Source organism: Strigops habroptila, chromosome 23, assembly GCF_004027225.2.
Source record: "Strigops habroptila isolate Jane chromosome 23, bStrHab1.2.pri, whole genome shotgun sequence".
Taxonomy (NCBI): domain Eukaryota; kingdom Metazoa; phylum Chordata; class Aves; order Psittaciformes; family Psittacidae; genus Strigops; species Strigops habroptila.
This window is the reverse complement of record NC_044299.2, coordinates 2,126,142-2,145,460: the sequence shown is the minus strand read 5'-3', so window position 1 is coordinate 2,145,460 and position 19,319 is coordinate 2,126,142. Positions and strand designations below refer to the sequence as shown.

Genomic DNA, 19,319 nt, shown 5'->3' with positions numbered 1-19,319 from the left:
CCTGACTGCCCAGCACCCTCCCATGTGGGGGGGGCCCGGAGTGGGATGTCCTGTCCCCCCCCAGTGTCACCTGCCAAGGGAGGGCCGTGTGTCCCCCTTTCCCACATGGCAGACCTGGGGTGCGGATGTGGCGGGGGGGGCCGGGCTCCCCTCTTTGGAGCTTAGCTCAAATGTGTGCCCCCCCCCAACCCCACTGCAACCCCCCCCCCCAGTGTGTGTCCCCCCACTGCCTTGGGGTGCAGGGACCCCCCTTCCTCCTGAAGCTCTTTCCTGGGGGGGGGGGGGGCTTGGAAGGGGTCAGGCTGGGGGGGTGTGATGGTCCCATCACGCCCCTCTTTTGGAGGGAGTGATGGTCCTGGGCCCAGTTCCAGGAGGGGTTCCCTGCATTGGGGGGGTATCCTGTGTCCCCCCTTTAAGCCGGGGGTCAGTGTCTCCAGGGCCCCCGCATGGGGTGGGTGGGGGTCCCTGGGGTGGGACTGGGGGGGGGGTCTCAGCCCCCAGGGATTGGCTGGACAGGGAGGGGTCTCCTGGGATGGGATAAGGTTGGGGGGGGAGAGTCTCAGCCCCCCTGAAATCCCCCTGACGGGATGGAATGGGGGGGATCTCACCCCCCTGGGACCCCCAGGTTGTAATGGGTGGGCTCTGACTCCCCGGGACTCCTAGGAAGTAATGGTGGGATATCACCCCCTGGATGGGATGAATGGGGGGGTCTCCTCCCCTGGACTTCCCAGGTTGTAATGGGAGGGGTCTCACCCCCTGGATGGCATAGAATGGGGGGGTCTCACCCCCTGGATGGGGTGGAAAGGGGGGGAGTCCACCCCCCGGGACCCCCAGGATGTAATGGGGGGGGTCTCACCCCATTGCACCCCGACCCCCGCAGCTCCCGGGGCCGGGGCCGTGCCGGGCTCTCTGTGTGTGTGTGTCTGGGGGGACCCATCCCCGTCCCCCCCGTCCCTCCCTCCCCGCTCCCTCCCTCCCTGGCCGCCGGTGCCGTCCCGGAGGAGGGCCGGGGGGGCCGGGCCCGGCTCGGGTTACACGGGCCCGGGGGGCCGCGCCGGGACATATACGCGGCGGCGGGGCGGTGCGGGCACTGCTCGGCCCGACGCACGGTGAGGGGCGCCGCCGCCTCGCCATGCCCGGCCGCCGCCCGCTCCGCCTCGCCGCCGCTCTCGCCATCCTCTTCCTCGCCGTTGTCGCCGCGCAGGACCGAGACCTCCGTGAGTAGCGACCGACCCCCCCCCGAAACCGTCCTGACCCCACCGAGGGGAGCTTCGGGATGGAGACGGGGAATGGGGGAGCGGGGGGCGACGGGAGACGCGGGGGGACAGCGTAGGATGGGTGGGGGACAGTGTGGGATAGAGGCGGAAAGTTTCAGAGTAGTGGGAGGGGACAGATTGGAACGGGGGAACACACAAGGAAAGTGGGGGGCAGCGTGGGATGGATGGGGGACAGCGTGGGGACACTGGGGGACAGCGTGGGATAGAGGGGGACAGTGTGGGATGGATGGGGAAAGTTTCAGGGTAGTTGGAAGGGGACAGACGGGGATGGGGAGACACACTGGGGACAGCATGGGACAGGGAAGGACAGTGTGGGATACTGAGGGACAGCACAAGGAGAGTGGGGGGCAGCGTGGGGACATTGGGGGACAGTGTGGGACATTGGGGACAGTGTGGGATATAGAGGGGTGTGGGATGGGTGGGGAAAGTTTAAGGATAGTGGGGAGGGACAGCCAGGGATGGGGAGGGGCAGTGGAGGACACCGGGGAAAGGCTGGGACTGGGGCTACAGCATTAGGACCATGGGGTACAGCTGGGACAGTGGGATGCAGCTTGGGGACAGCAGGGTCCAGACTCAGACAATGGGGTCCAGTTGGGGACACGGGGTCCAGTTGGGGACAGGGTGTCCAGCCTGGGGACACTGAGGTCCAGCCCTGAGGCATGTCCTGGGGATACTGGGGTGCATCCTGGGGTCCCTGGGGACCGGTGTGGGGACACTGGGGAACAACCTGTGGTCCCTGGGGACACCTGGAATCTCCTGGAGATCCTGGGTCACACACCAGGGACCTTGGGGCACATTCTGGGGGTGCTGGGGACACCTTCTGGGGCCACTGCAGCACATCCCAAGGTCCCTGAGGACTCCAGGGCATAGCCCAGGGACACCGGGGCACCTCCTGGGGACCCTGGCGTGCAGCCTGGGGATACCTGGGCACCTCCTTGGGACCCTGGGGCACCTCTTGGAGACACCAGGACACATCCCAGGGACCCTGGGGCACCTCTGGAGACCCTGGGGTGCAGCGTGGGGACCCTGAGACACCTCCTGGGGACATTGGGGTGAAGCCTGGGGACATCTGGGCACTCCTGGGGAGCCTGTGGCACATCGCATGGACCCGGGGGTGCAGCCTGGGGCCACCAGCCCCATGCCCCTGGGGCCAGCGGAGCTACTGCCCATGTCCCACTGGAGTGCAGGGGCTATGGGGGTGCACTGAGTGTCCCCAAGACAGGGGGACCCCCCGCTTCAGGCTGGACCCCCCCCGCTGAGCTGCTCCAGGATCCTCTTTCCCCTCATTCTATGGGATGCTGGGGGGGGGGGTTCACCTCATAGCAGCGCCACCACCTCCAGCACGGGTGACCGCGGTCCCATTGCCACCCTCCCCGACCGCCGCGGGAGTGATGCCCGCACGGTATAGCCCGCAGCGCCCCCCTTGTCCCCGCAGCCGAAGCAGGCAGCTGCCTGCAGGACGGGCAGAGCTATAGCGATAAGGACGTGTGGAAGCCGGAGCCGTGCCGTATCTGCGTGTGCGACACGGGGACCGTCCTCTGCGACGACATCATCTGCGAGGAGCTGCGGGACTGCCCCAGCCCCGAAATCCCCTTCGGAGAGTGCTGCCCCATATGTCCCGCTGAGCAGCCCAGCGGTTGTAATTTATTTATTCCCTCTTTTCCTTGATAAATAAATTACCAGCCATGGATGGGCTCCGGGAACATCCATGGGGAGCCCCGCGAAAGGCAACTTGGCAAAGCCGGGGTTAACTAGCCCAAAAGGCAGCGGGCTTCAGAGCCTGGAGGGGTTTGGGTGGTTTATAGTGTTTGGGGAGTGTTTTATATGGATTTGGGGTGTTTTATAGCGTTTTGGGGGTGCTTTGTATGATTTTGGGGTGGTTTATATGATTTTGGGGTGGTTTATGTGATTTTGGAATAGTTTATATGGATTTGGGGTGGTGTATATGGATTTGGGGTGGTTTATCTGCTTTCGAGTGGGTTTTAACTCATTGAAAGCAGATGGGTTTGGGGTGCAGGGGGTGATGATGGGGCGACACTGCAGCCGTGGACCCCCCCATCTCCCCGGACATCCTGTGACAAAAGGGACGTTCAAACGGCGTTTCCATCCCCCGCACTGGGATAATCCACTTGGAATGATGGAAAAGCGCCGGGACCCCATTCCCCAACCCCCCAAACCCCCAAAGTTGCCTTTTTTAACCCTTCCCTGCCCCCCCGGGGGGGTTGAAGGGTTGAGCACCCCCAAACCGTGCAGCCCCCTCCTGCATGCTGACCCCCGCTTTGCCCTCCCTTCCCCACCGCCCCGCTTCGGGGGAGCCCCACCGCTCCTGTGCCCCCCGGTTTTGCCCCATAGCCCCCCAGGAGCATCACCCCCCCGCCGCGGGTTGTGCCTTTTGTGTCCCCCCCAGCCTGTCCTCCCTCTAATTCTTCTTTATTTCTTTGTTTCCCAACAGGGCAACCTGGCCCCAAGGTGAGGTTGGGGTGTGTCCCCCACGGTCCCAATATCCTGGGGTTTTCCCCCAAAATGGGGTGGGGGGGTCAAGGCAGGAGCCCTGAGCATCTGCATGGGGCAAGAGGCTCCGGGGTTGTCACTTCTTGGGGGGGTTTGTCACCTCCTGAGGGGGTTTGTCACCTCCTGGGGGGCACATGAGCACTTAGGGGGTGTCACCCGGAGGAGGTATCTTTGGGGGGCTCCTTGGCTCACCCCATGCTTTGTCTTACAGGGGCAGAAGGGTGAACCCGGTGACATTAAAGATGTAAGCGTTGGGTGCGCACTGGGTGGGGACCCCCAAAACAGGGTCCCTGCTGTTGGGGGGATGGGCTGGAGGGGGTTCCCCTTGCACCCATCTGACCCCACCCCTGTGTGTCCCCCCCATCACAGGTTGTAGGACCCCGAGGGCCTCCGGGACCGCAGGTGGGAGCACGTTTCTCTGGGTGCATTGCTGGAATGTTTGTGGGAAGAGGGTGGGATATGGGGGTGGGATATGGAGGGTGGGATATGGAGGGTAGGATATGGGGGGGATATGGGAGGGATATAGGGGGGAATATGGGGGGGATATGGGGGAGGGTATGGGGCGGGTGTGTGGGGCAGAGCTGATCCCCCTCCCTCTCACAGGGCCCTGCAGGCGAGCAGGGGCAGCGAGGGGACCGCGGCGAGAAGGGGGAGAAGGTGAGAGCGACCCCCCCTCAGGACCCCCCAACACTGATGGGGTGCTGCAGAGAACTGCCACACTCACCGCGTGGATGACTCTCATTTCCCCCCTTTAGGGTGCTCCCGGTCCCCGGGGCAGGGATGGAGAACCCGGCACCCCTGGGAATCCCGGCCCCCCCGGTCCCCCCGGCCCTCCCGGCCCCCCTGGCCTCGGCGGGGTGAGTATCAGAGGGGAGTTTTGGGGTGAAACGAGGGGTTTTGGGGATTCAGCGTGCTCAGACCTCCCCTTTCCCTGCAGAACTTCGCGGCTCAGATGGCCGGAGGCTTTGATGAGAAGGCTGGAGGTGCACAGTTGGGTGTCATGCAGGGACCCATGGTAAGGGGACCCCCCCCAAGTGCGGGGACCCCCCCCCAAGTGCAGGGACCCCCCATGCACTCCATGGGGGATGCAGCTCATCATGGGACCACCCCCATTTTGGGGTACCCCCTGCTTTGGCAGGTGATGGTGACTCTGGTGTCTCTCCCCACAGGGCCCCATGGGACCCCGTGGCCCCCCCGGCCCCTCCGGTGCTCCTGTAAGTAACAACCCCCCCACCCCGGGATCGGGGGTCTCTGGTGGGCACCTCCCACCCCATTGATGCCACCGTGTCTCTTCCAGGGTCCCCAAGGATTCCAAGGCAACCCCGGCGAGCCCGGCGAGCCCGGCGCTGCTGTGAGTGTCCCCCCCTTGTCCCGGCTTGGGGACACGGTGCCACCCATCAGCTCCCGCTCATCCGCCGCCTCTTTGTCCCCTTTAGGGTCCGATGGGTCCCCGGGGACCCCCGGGACCCCCCGGGAAGCCCGGCGATGATGTGAGTGCTTTGCGCGCGCTGCGAACAGGCAGCTCATTGCAGCAGTGGCCCCAAAGGTGACTTAATCCCCCCAAATCTCGTGTTCCTGCAGGGTGAGACTGGCAAACCCGGCAAGTCTGGAGAGCGTGGCCCCCCCGGCCCCCAGGTAAGGCAGGATCCGGCCCCCCCCTCCGAATGGAGACCCCCATGTCCCCCCTGCGCCCCTGACCCACATTCTCTGTGCTCGCCCGCAGGGTGCTCGTGGCTTCCCTGGGACCCCCGGCCTCCCCGGAGTGAAAGGCCACCGGGTAAGTTTGTGTGTCCCCCCCTTGGCACCCCCAAAGGGTCTCCATCACCTGGTGGCACAGAGGGTGACCCCTCCTGTGTCCCCCATCTCTCAGGGCTACCCTGGCTTGGATGGTGCCAAAGGAGAGGCAGGAGCTCCTGGAGCCAAGGTAAGCAGTGGGTGACCATCCCTGTGAAATCTGGGCTGGTGGGTGACCATCCCCATGGCATCAGTGCTGGTGGGTGACCATCCCCATGGTGTCAGGACTGGTGTTTGACCACCACCACGGTGTCAGGGCTGGTGGGTGACCATCCCTGTGACGTCTGTGCTGTTGGGTGTCCATCCCCATGGCATCAGGGTTGGTGGGTGACCATCCCCATGGCATCGGGCCTGCTGGGTGACCATCCCCATGATGTCAGGACTGGTCGGTGACCATCCCCATGGCATTGGGCCTGGTGGGTGACCATCCCCATGGCATCAGGCCTGGTGGGACTCACCCTCTCTGCTCTTCCCTGCAGGGTGAATCCGGCTCCCCTGGTGAGAACGGCTCCCCCGGCCCCATGGTGAGTCTTTGGGGTGGCAAACGGGGAAACTGAGGCACGGGGGGTGTGTGTGTTCTTGCCTCAACCGGTCACCGTGTCCCCCCCAGGGTCCCCGTGGGCTGCCTGGAGAGAGAGGACGACCCGGCCCCTCCGGCGCTGCGGTGAGTGTGACAGTGCTCAGGTCCCCGGTGACACCCCGGTGACACCCAGTGGGATGGGGACCCCCATCTCCCCCCCATGACACCCACCACCGTGTCCCCTCAGGGTGCTCGTGGCAATGACGGTCTCCCCGGCCCGGCGGGACCCCCGGTGAGTACCAGGGTGCTTCAGCCCTTCCCATAGTGCTGCCGGACCCTGTGTCACCCCCCGGGGGACACTGGGGTCCCCCCAAAGCCTGTGCAGACCCTCACGCTCTTCTCTCCCCCCCACCAGGGACCTGTGGGCCCGGCCGGAGCCCCCGGCTTCCCCGGCGCCCCCGGCTCCAAGGTAAGGGCGAAGGGGCTGCTCCCACATGGGGAAACCGAGGCACTGTGCCGGCTGCCACATCCCCTTCACCCCATCTTTGCTCCCTGCAGGGTGAAGCTGGTCCCACCGGCGCACGAGGGCCCGAGGGTGCCCAGGGCCCCCGCGGTGAATCCGGCACCCCCGGCTCTCCCGGCCCTGCCGGCGCCCCTGTGAGTGTCACCTCCTGTGTCCCCTCCCCGGGGTGGCTTGTCCCTGCGTGTCCCCCTGGACAGGGATCCATGGGGATGGATCACCGATCCTGGGTGGGGAAACTGAGGCACGGGGACAGAGCCTCAGCGGTGTCTTCTCTTAGGGTAACCCCGGGACTGACGGCATTCCCGGCGCGAAGGGATCTGCAGTGAGTGGGGATGGGACAGGGATGGGGATGGGGGGGCCTGGGAGGGCTGAGCTGGGATTTGGGGATGCTGGGGGTTATGGGGGACGGGAGGATGTGGGAGGATGCTGGGCAGGGGAGGATGTGCGTTGCTGGGGGATGCTGGGAAATACTGGGGGATGATGGGGGGTGTGGGGAGATACTGGGGCATTTGGGATGTTGGGAGATACTGGGGGCTGGGGGATGCTGGGGGATGTGGGACACTGGGAAATACTGGTGGGTACTGGAGGATATGTGATGCTGGGGGATACTGGGAGGTACTGAGGGATGTGGGATGCTGGGAGATACTGGGAGATACTGGGAGCTGCTGCATGGTGCTGGGAATGTGGAATGCTGTGGGATGTGGGATGCGGGATTCTGAGGGATGCAGGATTCTGGGAGATGCGGGATACTGGTGGATGTGGGATGCTGGGGAATGTGGGATGCTGGTGATGTGGGATGCTGGGGGATGCAGGATACTGTGGGATGTGGGGGATGCAGGATACTGGGGGATGCGGGATGCTGGGAGATGTGGGATGCTGGGGGAAGTGGGATGCTGGGGATGTGGGATGCTGGGGGATGTGGGATGCTGGGGGATGCAGGATGCTGGGGGATACGGGATGCTGGGAGATGCAGGATGCTGAGGAATGTGGGATACTGGGGGATGCGGGATGCTGGGAGATGCAGGATGCTGAGGAATGCGGGATACTGGGGGATGCGGGATGCTGGGAAATGCAGGATGCTGAGGAATGCGGGATACTGGGGGATGCTGGGGGTGTGGGGACACGGGGGTGCGGAAAGGTGTGGTGATGTTGGGGGACACGGTCCATGCCGTGTCCCCCGGTGACGGTGTCCTGCTGCCCGCAGGGTGCTCCCGGCATCGCAGGCGCTCCAGGCTTCCCTGGCCCCCGCGGCCCGCCCGGACCCCAGGGTGCCACCGGCCCGCTGGGACCCAAGGGACAGACGGTAAGAGACCCCCTCCGAGCCCCTGAGAGACCCCCCGAGCCCCCGGAGCCCCCCGGAGCCCCCCGAGAGGGGACCGCGGCTCTGCCCCCCTCCACCGCCACATGTCCCCGCCCACTAACAGCAAGCCCCGCCCACTTTCATATGACCCCTCCCACTCTGCCACAGGCCACGCCCCCATCCCAACCTCTTTGTGGGTCACCGCCAGGTCACCCTGTCCTGGTCCCCAAAGGGTCGTCGGGGATGGGGATGGGATGGGGTGGGGAAGGAATGGGATTGGGGTGGGGATGGAGATGGAATGGAGGTGGGATGGGAATGGGATTGGGATGAGGATGGTGGCAGGATGGGGACAGGATGGGGTGGGGAAGTGGTGGCATAGGAATGGAAATGGGATGGGATGAGGACAGGAATGAGGTGGGGACAGGGATAGGGTGGAGAAGAAATGGGGATGGGGACGGGGATGTAAATGGGGATGGAGATGGGATGGGGATGGAGATGGGGATGGGGTGGGGATGGGGATGGGGTGGGATGGGGACAGAGACAGGCTGGGGACGGGATGGAGAAGAGGGTCTAGAAGTTGACAGAATGCAGACAGGGATGGGGACAGGGTTGGGTACAAGGACAGGTAAGGGGACTGGGATGGAGGTGAGAATGAGGAAAGGGATGGGGACAAGGATGACGATGGGGACAGGCATGGGGATAAGGATAGAGTTGAGGTTGGGGTCAGGAATGAGGACAGGAGTGGGGAACAGGAGAGAGGTTGGAGACAAGGATGGGGACAAGAAGGAGGGATGGGGATGAGGATGGGGACAAGCAAGGGGCTGGAGATGGGGACGGGGACATGGATTGGTTGGGGACAGGGATGGGGTGGGGACAGGGACAAGGATGGGAGCAGGAATGGGGAAGGGAACCAAGATGGGTCAGGAGAGGGGATGGGGACAGGGATGGTGATGGGGACAGGGATGGAGACAGAGATAGGGATGAGGATGGGGACAGAGGTGGGCTGGGGACAGGGGTGCAGATGGGAGTGAGGGTGAGGATAAAGCTGGTTTGGGGACAAAGATGGGGACAGGGCGGGTATGGGGCCAAGCATGAAGCTGGACACAGGGATGGGGCCAGGGCCTGGAGCTGGGTGCGGGATGGGGACAGCCGTGGGGACACTGCGGCTTCATCACCCACCACCCTCTGCCTCCGCAGGGAGAACCCGGCATCGCGGGCTTCAAAGGCGAGCAGGGACCCAAGGGCGAGACGGTGAGTCCTGGATGGGGACACCTCATCCATCCCCCCCGCCCCGGCCGGTCCCTCAGCAGAGTCTGGAATGTCTCACCGGCATCGAGCGAAGCTCTTCCACTGAGGAGGCCCCTCGAGGGGCAGCGTCCCCCCTCCCGCGCGGAACAAAAGCCGCTGTGTTCGTGTCCCCCCCGACGGGGACATTCCCCCCTCGCTTCATTAACCAGCCTCAATGCACGGGGCTGGTTCCCGCCGTGGTGGCCACCGAGCCCTGGCGCCGGCGGGACATGTGGCCACGGCATCTGGGATGCATCGGGAATTGCAGCCCCCCCCCCCCGCACCAGGCTCCTTGTGACCCGCTTCTCCTCTTCCTCAGGGACCCGCGGGACCGCAGGGTGCCCCCGGGCCGGCGGGTGAGGAAGGCAAGAGAGGAGCCCGCGGTGAACCCGGTGCTGCCGGCCCCGTGGGACCACCAGGAGAGAGGGTGCGTGGCCCCCCCTGCACCCCCAGTGAGGTGCTGCCCCCCAAAACCTCCCGTCCGACCTCTCTCCTCCTCCTCTTCCTCCATAGGGTGCTCCCGGCAACCGCGGCTTCCCTGGGCAGGACGGGCTGGCTGGACCCAAGGTGGGATGTCATGGACACGGGTATGGGGGGGCTAAGGGGGCAGCCACCCCTGAGCCCCCAAACCCACCCGCTGTCGCCCCACACAGGGTGCTCCGGGCGAGCGCGGCCCCGCTGGCCTCGCGGGGCCCAAAGGAGCCACCGGTGACCCCGGGCGCCCCGGAGAGCCCGGCCTGCCCGGAGCCAGGGTAAGAGCCGGGGCCGCATCCTGCACCCCGCAGCACCACGGGGGGACCCGGCTGGGGCAGGGCCATGTGGGGACCGTGGTGGGACCCGATAGGGCCAGCCAGGAGGCACTTTGGGGTCGATAAGTTGCTTTTGGGGTCAAAAAGGTGGGTTTTGGGTTCATACGGTGTTTTGGGGGCTCATAAGGTGCTTTTGGGGTTATTTAATATGCTTTTGAGGTTCATAAGGTGCTTTTGGGATTGGTTAAGGTGCTTTTGGGGTCAGTTAAGGTGCTTTTGGTGTCCATAAGGTGCTTTTGGGGTCCATAACATGCTTTGGGGGTTCATAAGGTGTTTTTGGGGTTGGTTAAGGTGCTTTTGGGGTTCATAAGGTGCTTTTGGGGTTGGTTAAAGTGCTTTTGGGGTCGGTTAAGGTGCCTTTGGGGTTAGCCAAGATGTTCTGTGGCACTAAGATGCTATTTGGGGTTGCTTCAGTTGCTTTTTGTTGCTAATGAAGAAACTCTTTGGGGTTAGTCAAGATGCTCTTTGCTGATTGAGATGTTCTTTGGGGTTATCCAAGATGCATTTGGGGTTAGTGAAGATGCAATCTGGGGGTACCAAAGATGCTCTTTTGGGTTAAGATGTGCCCTGGGGTTAACATGCTTTCCTGGTGCTAAGATGCTTTTTGGGGTGAGTTAAGGTGCATTTGGGGGTACCAAAGATGCTCGTTTGGGGTTACGATGCCCTTTGGGGTGAACGAAGATGCTCTTTGGGGTCATGGGGTTAGTGCTGGCATCCCCCTCGCTTCGGGGCTGCTCCCCACAGCCTCCCATTGCTCCCCCCCGCTGCAGGGTCTCACTGGCCGCCCAGGAGATGCTGGTCCTCAAGGCAAAGTCGGCCCAACCGTAAGTGATGCTGCTTAGGGGTCGGTGTGGGGAGGGGGACCAGGGTCCAGCGTGGTCCCCACTGATGTCCCTGTCCCCACAGGGTGCCCCCGGCGAGGACGGACGCCCCGGCCCCCCCGGCCCACAGGGTGCTCGTGGCCAGCCCGGCGTGATGGGTTTCCCCGGTCCCAAAGGTGCTAATGTGAGTATTGACCCGTTTCTACTCCAAAGTGGGGCGGCAACGCTGGGGTGGAGCCCATCACCATCACCTCCCTCCTCCATCCCTAGGGTGAGCCTGGAAAAGCTGGTGAGAAAGGACTCCCCGGCGCCCCGGGGCTGCGGGTGAGTTGTTTCCCTTCCCCATCACCCCCAAAACACATCTTGAGGGGGTTCCAGCGTCGCTGTCCTGAGGCATCTGCAGTGTCTGAGTGGGGAAACTGAGGCACGGGTGAAGCAGCGTCTGCAGCACATACCCGGAGCTCAGCGATGGGTTTTCTCCTCCATAGGGTCTTCCCGGCAAGGACGGTGAGACGGGAGCTGCCGGCCCCCCGGGACCTGCCGTGAGTGTCCCACCAGACCCAAACCCTGCTTGAAATGGGGGTCTGGGGGTTGTGCCCCCTCATTGTGGGCAGGACCCCACCCGGGTCTGCTGGGATGGAGCCTCTCACTCCCAGCCCCTGTGCTGGTGGGGATTTGGGGTGTCCCTGTGACCCCAAAGCCTTGGGGTGAGGGAAGCCCAAACCCTTATGGGGCTCCAGGGTCCCTCAGCACCGTCCTCCCACAGGGTCCCGCAGGGGAGAGGGGAGAGCAAGGAGCCCCCGGTCCCTCCGGCTTCCAGGTGAGCTCGTGGCGGGGGGGCTCGGGTGATGCCGTGGGTGATGCTGGGGTCTCACTGCTGCTCACGCCAATGCCTTCCTGTCCCAGGGGCTGCCCGGGCCACCAGGTCCCCCCGGAGAGAGCGGCAAACCCGGAGACCAGGTGAGGCCCCTCCTCTCAGGCACCCCCTGGGTGCAAAGTGGGGTTCAGGACCCCCCCGCAGCCCCCATGGCTGAACCCCAACTCTCTTCCCCCCCACACAGGGTGTTCCTGGGGAAGCTGGTGCCCCCGGTCTCGTCGGTCCCAGAGTAAGTGTCACTTGTCCTCATGGATGGGGGGACAGGGCGCTTGTCCCCATCCCATGCAAGGCTTTGGGGGGGCCTGGACACCCCCATCCAGGGCCATTGGCTCCCCCAGTCCTGGTGGCTCAGCCTTGGTTGAAGCCCATTCCCTGTCATCCAGCACATCCCAGTCCCATCGGGGCAGTGCAGGATGGATGCTCTGCCCACCGCTCCTTGGGATATGGATGTTGTGACCCTCACCATGGCCCCGTGGCCCCTTCCTAACGCTGTCCCCCCCACCCCAGGGTGAACGTGGCTTCCCCGGCGAACGTGGCTCTCCCGGTGCACAAGGGCTGCAAGGTCCCCGTGGGCTCCCCGGCACTCCGGGCACCGACGGACCCAAGGTGGGTGACAACGAGGGGACACAGGGCTCGGTGTGACACTGCCCAGTGTGTCTGGGGGGTGTCGGCACCCCAATAACTGCACCTTCGCTATGGTTTAGGGTGCCACCGGCCCAGCTGGCCCCAACGGTGCCCAGGGTCCCCCAGGGCTGCAGGGGATGCCCGGAGAGCGCGGAGCAGCCGGGATTGCCGGTCCCAAGGGAGATCGGGTGAGTGATGGGTGCCAGCGGTGTCCCGAGTGGTGTCAGGTCTCAGCTGGGCTCATGCCACCGCTGTCTCACCCTGCAGGGAGACGTCGGAGAGAAGGGACCCGAGGGAGCTCCTGGGAAGGACGGTGCACGAGTAAGTGGGATGGGACACGGTGGAATGGGACACGATGGAAGCAGGGACGCAGCAGAATGGGGACGCGGCAGGATGGGGACACAGAGGAGTGGGACATGGTGGGATGGGACATGGCAGGATGGGGACACAGCAGGGTGAAGACACAGGATGGAGACATGGCAGGATGGGGTATGGTGGGATGGGGACATGGTGGGAGCGGGAACACAGTAGGAACAGGTACGTGGTGGGATGGGGACATAGTGGGAAGGGAACACTGCAGCAGCAAGGACACAGCAGGAGCGGGGACAAGGTGGGAGCAGGGACATGGTGGGATGGGGACACAGTGGGATGGGGACATTGTGGGATGGGGACACGGTGGGATGGGGACACAGTGGGATGGGGACATTGTGGGATGGGGACACGGTGGGATGGGAACACGGTGGGATGGGGACACGGTGGGATGGGGACATGGTGGGATGGGGACATGGCAGGAGTGAGGTGGTTGGCGAGGGATGCTCATGGTGGCCTTGTCCTCACGTGTGTCTCCTCTACAGGGTCTGACAGGTCCCATCGGTCCCCCCGGCCCCGCTGGCCCCAATGGCGAGAAGGTGAGAGCTGGGGCAGCCCCTTGGCTGCTCCCAACTGCGGGTGATTCCATCCTCCCCCCACAACTCTCCATCCTTTCCCTTCTTTTCCAGGGAGAATCTGGCCCCCCCGGTCCATCCGGCGCTGCTGGTGCCCGCGGTGCCCCTGTAAGTACCCCCCAGCCCTGGTGCCGGCGGTGCCAGCACCGGCCTCGCTGCCCCCGTCCCCCCATTGACTCCCATCTCTTCCCGCAGGGCGAGCGCGGGGAGCCCGGAGCCCCCGGTCCCGCTGGATTTGCCGGGCCCCCGGTGAGTATCCGGCCCCGTGTCCCCCGGCACGGGCCCAGCAGCGGCTCATCCCGCTGATGGCGGCCGCTTCCCGCAGGGCGCCGATGGACAACCCGGAGCCAAAGGGGAACAGGGAGAGCCCGGGCAGAAGGGAGACGCTGGTGCTCCCGGTCCCCAAGGTCCCTCCGGCGCTCCGGGCCCGCAGGTGGGTGCAGCCGGAGCACCCCAAGGCAGGGATGGACCCCGCGGGGGTCCCCCATCCTGGGACATTTGTGTTGTCCTGCAGGAATGTCGCGCCCCCCCCATGTTCCAATTGCTTTTGCTCCTCTTCCCAGGGCCCAACTGGTGTAACTGGTCCCAAAGGAGCGCGGGGAGCTCAGGGCCCCCCGGTGAGTATGGGGGGGCTGTGGGGGGGCGCTGGGGGCAGCAGGGGCAGCCTCTGAGCTGCCTCCGTCCTCTCCTTCCGCAGGGAGCCACCGGATTCCCAGGCGCTGCCGGTCGAGTGGGACCTCCCGGCCCGAACGTGAGTTGGGATCACTCAGGGAGCAGTTGGGATCACTTGGGAGCAGCCAGGATCACTCAGGGAGCAGTTGGGATCACTCGGGAGCAGTTGGGATCACTTGGGAGCAGTCAGGATCACGCAAGCAGCAGCTGGGATCACTCAGGAGCAGCCGGGATCACTTAGGAGCAGTTGGGATCACTCAGGGAGCAGTTGGGATAACTTGGGATCAGCCAGGATCGCTTGGGAGCAGCCGGGATCACTTGGGAGCAGTTGGGATCACTCAGGGAGCAGCCGGGATCACTCAGGGAGCAGCCGGGGTCACTTGGGAACAGCCGGGATCACTCAGGGAGCAGCCGGGGTCACTTGGGAACAGCCGGGATCACTTGGGAACAGCCGGGATCACTTGGGAGCAGTTGGGATCACTCAGGGAGCAGCCGGGATTGGTTGAGAGCAGTTGGGATCACTTGGGATCACTTGGGAGCCATTGGGATCACTCAGGGAGCAGTTGGGATAACTTGAGAGCAGCCGGGATCACTCAGGGAGCAGTCGGGATCACTCTGGAGCAGCTGGGATCCCTCTGGGAGCAGTTGGGATCACTTGGGAGCAGCCGGGATCACTCGGGAGCAGCTGGGAATCACTCAGGAGCAGCTGGGAATCACTCAGGGAGCAGCTGGGATCACCCAGGATCACTCAGGAGCAGTTGGGATCACTTGGGTGCAGTTGGGATCACTTGGGATCAGCTGCAATGACTCTCGGAGCCTCGAGCGGTGCCGGATGCGGTTGGTGGCAAAGCCTCCTGCACCGGCACTCACCGCATCTCTCCCACCCCAGGGTAACCCGGGCCCCCCCGGCCCCCCCGGCTCCGCTGGCAAAGACGGTCCCAAGGGTGCTCGTGGCGACGCGGGGCCGCCGGGCCGTGCCGGTGATCCCGGGCTCCAGGGCCCGGCCGGTCCCCCCGGGGAGAAGGGTGAGCCCGGCGAGGACGGCCCCGCGGTACGTTGGCTTCGGGGGCTCACGCGGTGCTGTGCCCGCACCCGCCGGTGCTGAGCCCCCTCTTGTGCCTCCCCACAGGGTCCCGACGGCCCCCCCGGCCCCCAAGGCTTGGCAGGACAACGCGGCATCGTCGGGCTTCCCGGCCAGCGAGGGGAGAGGGGCTTCCCCGGGCTGCCGGGGCCATCGGTGAGCTGGGGAGGGCATTGTCCTCTGAGCGCCATCGGAGCACCCAGCACTGGGAATGTGGGTGCTTGGATCCCGAGGGGCAGCTCAGGGGGTGCTGAAGGTGGTCCCCAGCCCCTTTGGGTGCAGGTCAAGCCACCAAGAGCATCCACAGCACCAGGGCTGGGTGATGACCGATGGTGGTTGGAGGAGGTGGTCACTGGGTGCAGGGATGTGCTGGGATCTCCCATTCAACATGTTTTGTCTCCCATTTTCCCTTCGTTTAGGGCGAACCTGGAAAACAAGGAGCTCCCGGCTCTGCTGGTGACCGCGGCCCCCCCGGCCCCGTGGGTCCCCCCGGTCTGACGGGTCCTGCTGGTGAACCTGGCCGCGAGGTGGGCAGCACCCGGTGGGCAGGGGAGGGGTGAAGGGGATTGTCCTTCCAGCCGTGCCAGGCTCGGGATCATCCCGGTGTAACCCCAACGCCAGCACTGGACATTGCTGATCCCGCGGCCAGAGCTCCCAGCACCATAACTGAGCTCCTGGCAGCCACCAGCACCTTCCACCGGTGTTTTTGGCTTTGAAGGTCGTTGGTCGTGTCCTGCTCCATCCCAGGGTCTTAATATGTCCTTTTCTCGCAGGGTAACCCCGGATCCGATGGCCCCCCCGGCCGGGACGGTGCAGCCGGAGTGAAGGTGAGCTCACCCCGGTGCTCAGTCACTTTGTGCTCTCCCACCCACCCAAACCCCTGACCCTGCCCTTGTCCCGGCACAGGGTGACCGTGGCGAGACCGGCCCCGTGGGTGCTCCCGGCGCTCCCGGCGCTCCTGGTGCTCCTGGCCCCGTGGGTCCCACCGGCAAACAGGGAGACAGAGGCGAGACGGTGAGTGCTGGAGAGGGGAGCGGCGCAGTGAGCTCCTGTGAGGGGAGATGGGACCACACTGAGCACAGACACATGGAGAAATAGCAGTGACCCCCCCGGTGTAATTAGCTACTACTTGGAGTAACCAGGAGAGCCAGAGCGGGGCCGTTAGTGGCTGGTTCTGTGGTGCCCTGAGCGCCGGTAGTGGCTTTGGAGCATCTTCCCAAGGGTTCCTGAGCTCCAAGAGCCCGGCTTTGCTGCACACAGGCACTTCCCGGGAGCTGTGAGCACCGGGAAGCTGAACCAGGGATAATCTGCCCATGGAAGGATCATTACTCGATGGTGATGCTCAACTGAGATGATTTAGGAGATGCCGTTTGGTGCCGGTAGCTGGTGTCCTGGTGCTCTGAGCAGAGCCGGTTCGGCCACCCCGGAAGGCAAAGGGCACCCCTCGAGACCCCTCTTTTCTCTGCGCAGGGTGCACAAGGTCCCATGGGTCCCTCCGGTCCTGCTGGTGCTCGAGGCATGCCGGTGAGTGATGCCGTTGGGGCACCCTGTGAGTGATGCACAGCACCCTGGGGTGCGTTGGGCCATGGTCTGGCACCCGGAGCCTGACACCCTGAGCCTGACACGTCCCCTCGTCCCCTGCCAGGGTCCCCAAGGGCCTCGCGGTGACAAGGGAGAGACGGGAGAGGCTGGAGAGAGAGGGCTGAAGGGCCACCGTGGCTTCACCGGGCTGCAGGGTCTTCCCGGACCACCCGTAAGTGTTGGTTTAGGGACCCCAGCACTCAGCACCCCCCATACCTCACCATGGAGCTGGATGCGGCTCCATCAGGGTGGCTGCAGCCATGGGCAGAGCCCCCAGCCCCTGCGGAGGCTCTGCTTGGGCTGAGCATCCCTCGGTGCTCTAACATCCACCCTCGCTTCTCCACAGGGTCCTTCTGGAGACCAAGGTGCTGCTGGTCCCGCGGGTCCCTCCGGCCCCAGGGTAAGTCCTGCCCATGGCTTGGGGAGATGAGAGGAAAAGGAGGCACCGGCATCCTCAAGCCCCCCCAGGTCACCTCGCTCCCTAACAGCTCCCCTGGTCCCTTCCCTGCCTCTTGACCCCCCATTTGGGGCTGTCTCTCAGGGTCCCCCCGGTCCCGTCGGTCCCTCTGGCAAGGACGGCTCCAATGGAATGCCTGGTCCCATCGGCCCCCCCGGCCCCCGTGGGCGAAGCGGCGAACCGGGCCCTGCGGTGAGTGGAAGTGCTGCCGGTGGCACGGACGGGGGTTCAGAGCAGAGCATCACAATGGCATCATCCTCCTCCCGCAGGGCCCCCCCGGGAACCCCGGTCCCCCCGGTCCTCCCGGCCCCCCAGGCACCGGCATCGACATGTCAGCCTTCGCCGGGCTGGGTCAGCCGGAGAAAGGGCCCGATCCCATCCGGTACATGCGGGCGGACGAGGCGGGCAGCAACCTGCGGCAGCACGACGTCGAGGTGGACGCCACGCTCAAGGCCCTCAACAACCAGATCGAGAGCATCCGCAGCCCCGAGGGCTCCAAGAAGAACCCGGCCAGGACCTGCCGGGACATCAAGCTTTGTCATCCCGAGTGGAAGAGCGGTAGGAGCCTCCATCCCTGCCTCCTCCCCTCCTGCGCCTCTCCCCAAGCCTCTTGCACCCAAGAGGACAGCGAGGTCCATGACGCTCTTTGCTCTGACCTCCAAAGCCTCATGTTCACACACTGTTTGTCCTCCCCGCTGCAGGAGACTACTGGATCGACCCCAACCAAGGCTGCACCTTGGACGCCATCAAAGTTTTCTGCAACATGGAGACGGGTGAGACCTGTGTCTACCCCAACCCCAGAAGCATCCCCAAGAAGAACTGGTGGACCAGCAAGACCAAAGACAAGAAGCACGTCTGGTTCGCAGAGACCATCAACGGTGGCTTCCACGTAAGTGTCCCACTGGGCTGGTGTTGCACGCCAGGAAAGGGAATGGATGTTGAGCAGGGGAAGGTGTTGGGTGTCTGGTGGGAGGGTTGGGATGTCCTTCCTTGGAGTTATGTTGATGGATGTTACACAAGGAACTGGCTGTTCTAGAGGAAAGCTTGCAGTTGGGTCAGTTGGGCTGTGATTTTCGAAGCCATCTGGGAATGTAAAGCCTGGAAGAACCCTCAAAAGGTGGCTGAAAAGAAGGTTGTTGCAACACCCGTGGGCTTCAATATCTTGCCTCTTCCCTCCAGTTTAGCTACGGTGATGAAGACCTGGCTCCCAACACCGCCAACATCCAGATGACCTTCCTCCGCCTCCTGTCCACCGAAGGCTCCCAGAACGTCACTTACCACTGCAAGAACAGCATCGCCTACATGGACGAGGAGACGGGCAACCTGAAGAAAGCCATCCTCATCCAGGGCTCCAACGACGTGGAGATCAGAGCCGAGGGCAACAGCAGGTTCACGTACAGCGTCTTGGAGGACGGCTGCACGGTAAGTCCAGGGCTGCCTGCGAGAGAAGGACGTAGATGACGAGCTGGGGCTCAACCCCTGAGGTTGCTGTTGGTTTGGAGGGCTCAAGAGCATCTCATCCCACTCTTCCTCCTTGTTTTCTCCCCAGAAACACACTGGCAAATGGGGCAAGACAGTGATCGAGTACCGGTCACAGAAGACCTCGCGCCTGCCCATTGTAGATATTGCACCTATGGACATTGGTGGAGCGGAGCAGGAGTTCGGTGTGGATATTGGCCCCGTCTGCTTCTTGTAAAAAGAGCTCTTTGCTTTGTGCGGTTGGTGGTTTGTTTGGTTTTATTGTTTGGAATTCCAGCCCAATCCCATAAACCTAAAGAAAAACAACCAAATCCCAAACTCACCCCAAGGACCCGAGTTCTTCCCCAAACGACTTCTGCACTGAATGGCTGCAACGACCCCCCTCGGCTCACGGCATTCCCGTCGGGAACCACCGCCTCTCCCCAGCGCCGGCCGGGCAGGCTGAAAGCAGAAAGAAACCACGGTCTTATTTATTTATTCTCTTCCCAAGACCTATTGTTTAGGTCGGGGGGAGGTGGGAATCCGGCACGTTCGAGGGCCCTTCCCTGCTAAAGGGGTCTCACAAATCCAGGTACCACGAATCCCCTCCTGTCCCTCTCCCCCGTGTCTCACCAGCAGGAGTGTAATGGATAAGAGGACACAAACACAATAATATGGTGCTATTCTTGTACAACAAGTCTGTATTTTTTAACATCAGTTGATATAAAAAGAAAAAAAAACAAACAAAAAAAAAATACTTTTGGTGGAAAGTACAAGTTGATG

At 63.8% G+C, this 19,319-nt stretch overlaps 1 protein-coding gene across 1 annotated transcript; it reads left to right on the top strand.

Moving 5' to 3' along the window:
- The first annotated feature begins 1,132 nt into the window (after positions 1–1,132).
- On the top strand, positions 1,133–19,293 carry COL2A1 (collagen type II alpha 1 chain). The gene is made up of 54 exons (XM_030510731.1): positions 1,133–1,217; positions 2,713–2,913; positions 3,730–3,746; positions 4,000–4,032; positions 4,158–4,190; positions 4,392–4,445; positions 4,544–4,645; positions 4,726–4,803; positions 4,958–5,002; positions 5,086–5,139; positions 5,225–5,278; positions 5,370–5,423; positions 5,512–5,565; positions 5,659–5,712; positions 6,062–6,106; positions 6,193–6,246; positions 6,350–6,394; positions 6,518–6,571; positions 6,661–6,759; positions 6,903–6,947; positions 7,830–7,928; positions 9,123–9,176; positions 9,532–9,639; positions 9,726–9,779; positions 9,866–9,964; positions 10,792–10,845; positions 10,928–11,026; positions 11,113–11,166; positions 11,331–11,384; positions 11,609–11,662; positions 11,749–11,802; positions 11,904–11,948; positions 12,227–12,325; positions 12,424–12,531; positions 12,611–12,664; positions 13,198–13,251; positions 13,342–13,395; positions 13,483–13,536; positions 13,613–13,720; positions 13,851–13,904; positions 13,985–14,038; positions 14,849–15,010; positions 15,089–15,196; positions 15,460–15,567; positions 15,814–15,867; positions 15,947–16,054; positions 16,511–16,564; positions 16,686–16,793; positions 16,968–17,021; positions 17,163–17,270; positions 17,348–17,636; positions 17,780–17,967; positions 18,258–18,500; positions 18,628–19,293. Exons 1-54 carry the CDS (start codon positions 1,133–1,135, stop codon positions 18,772–18,774), a joined length of 4,458 nt encoding a protein of 1,485 aa, XP_030366591.1. The 3' UTR covers positions 18,775–19,293.
- Positions 19,294–19,319: the final 26 nt, after the last annotated feature.

Coding starts and splice junctions, on each gene's coding strand:
- COL2A1 (XM_030510731.1), top strand. CDS start 1,133: ATGCCCGGCCGCCGCCCGCTCCGCCTCGCCGCCGCTCTCGCCATCCTC. Junction 13,537..13,612: donor CTGGATTTGCCGGGCCCCCG/GTGAGTATCCGG, acceptor CGCTTCCCGCAG/GGCGCCGATGGACAACCCGG. Junction 13,721..13,850: donor CCGGCGCTCCGGGCCCGCAG/GTGGGTGCAGCC, acceptor TCCTCTTCCCAG/GGCCCAACTGGTGTAACTGG.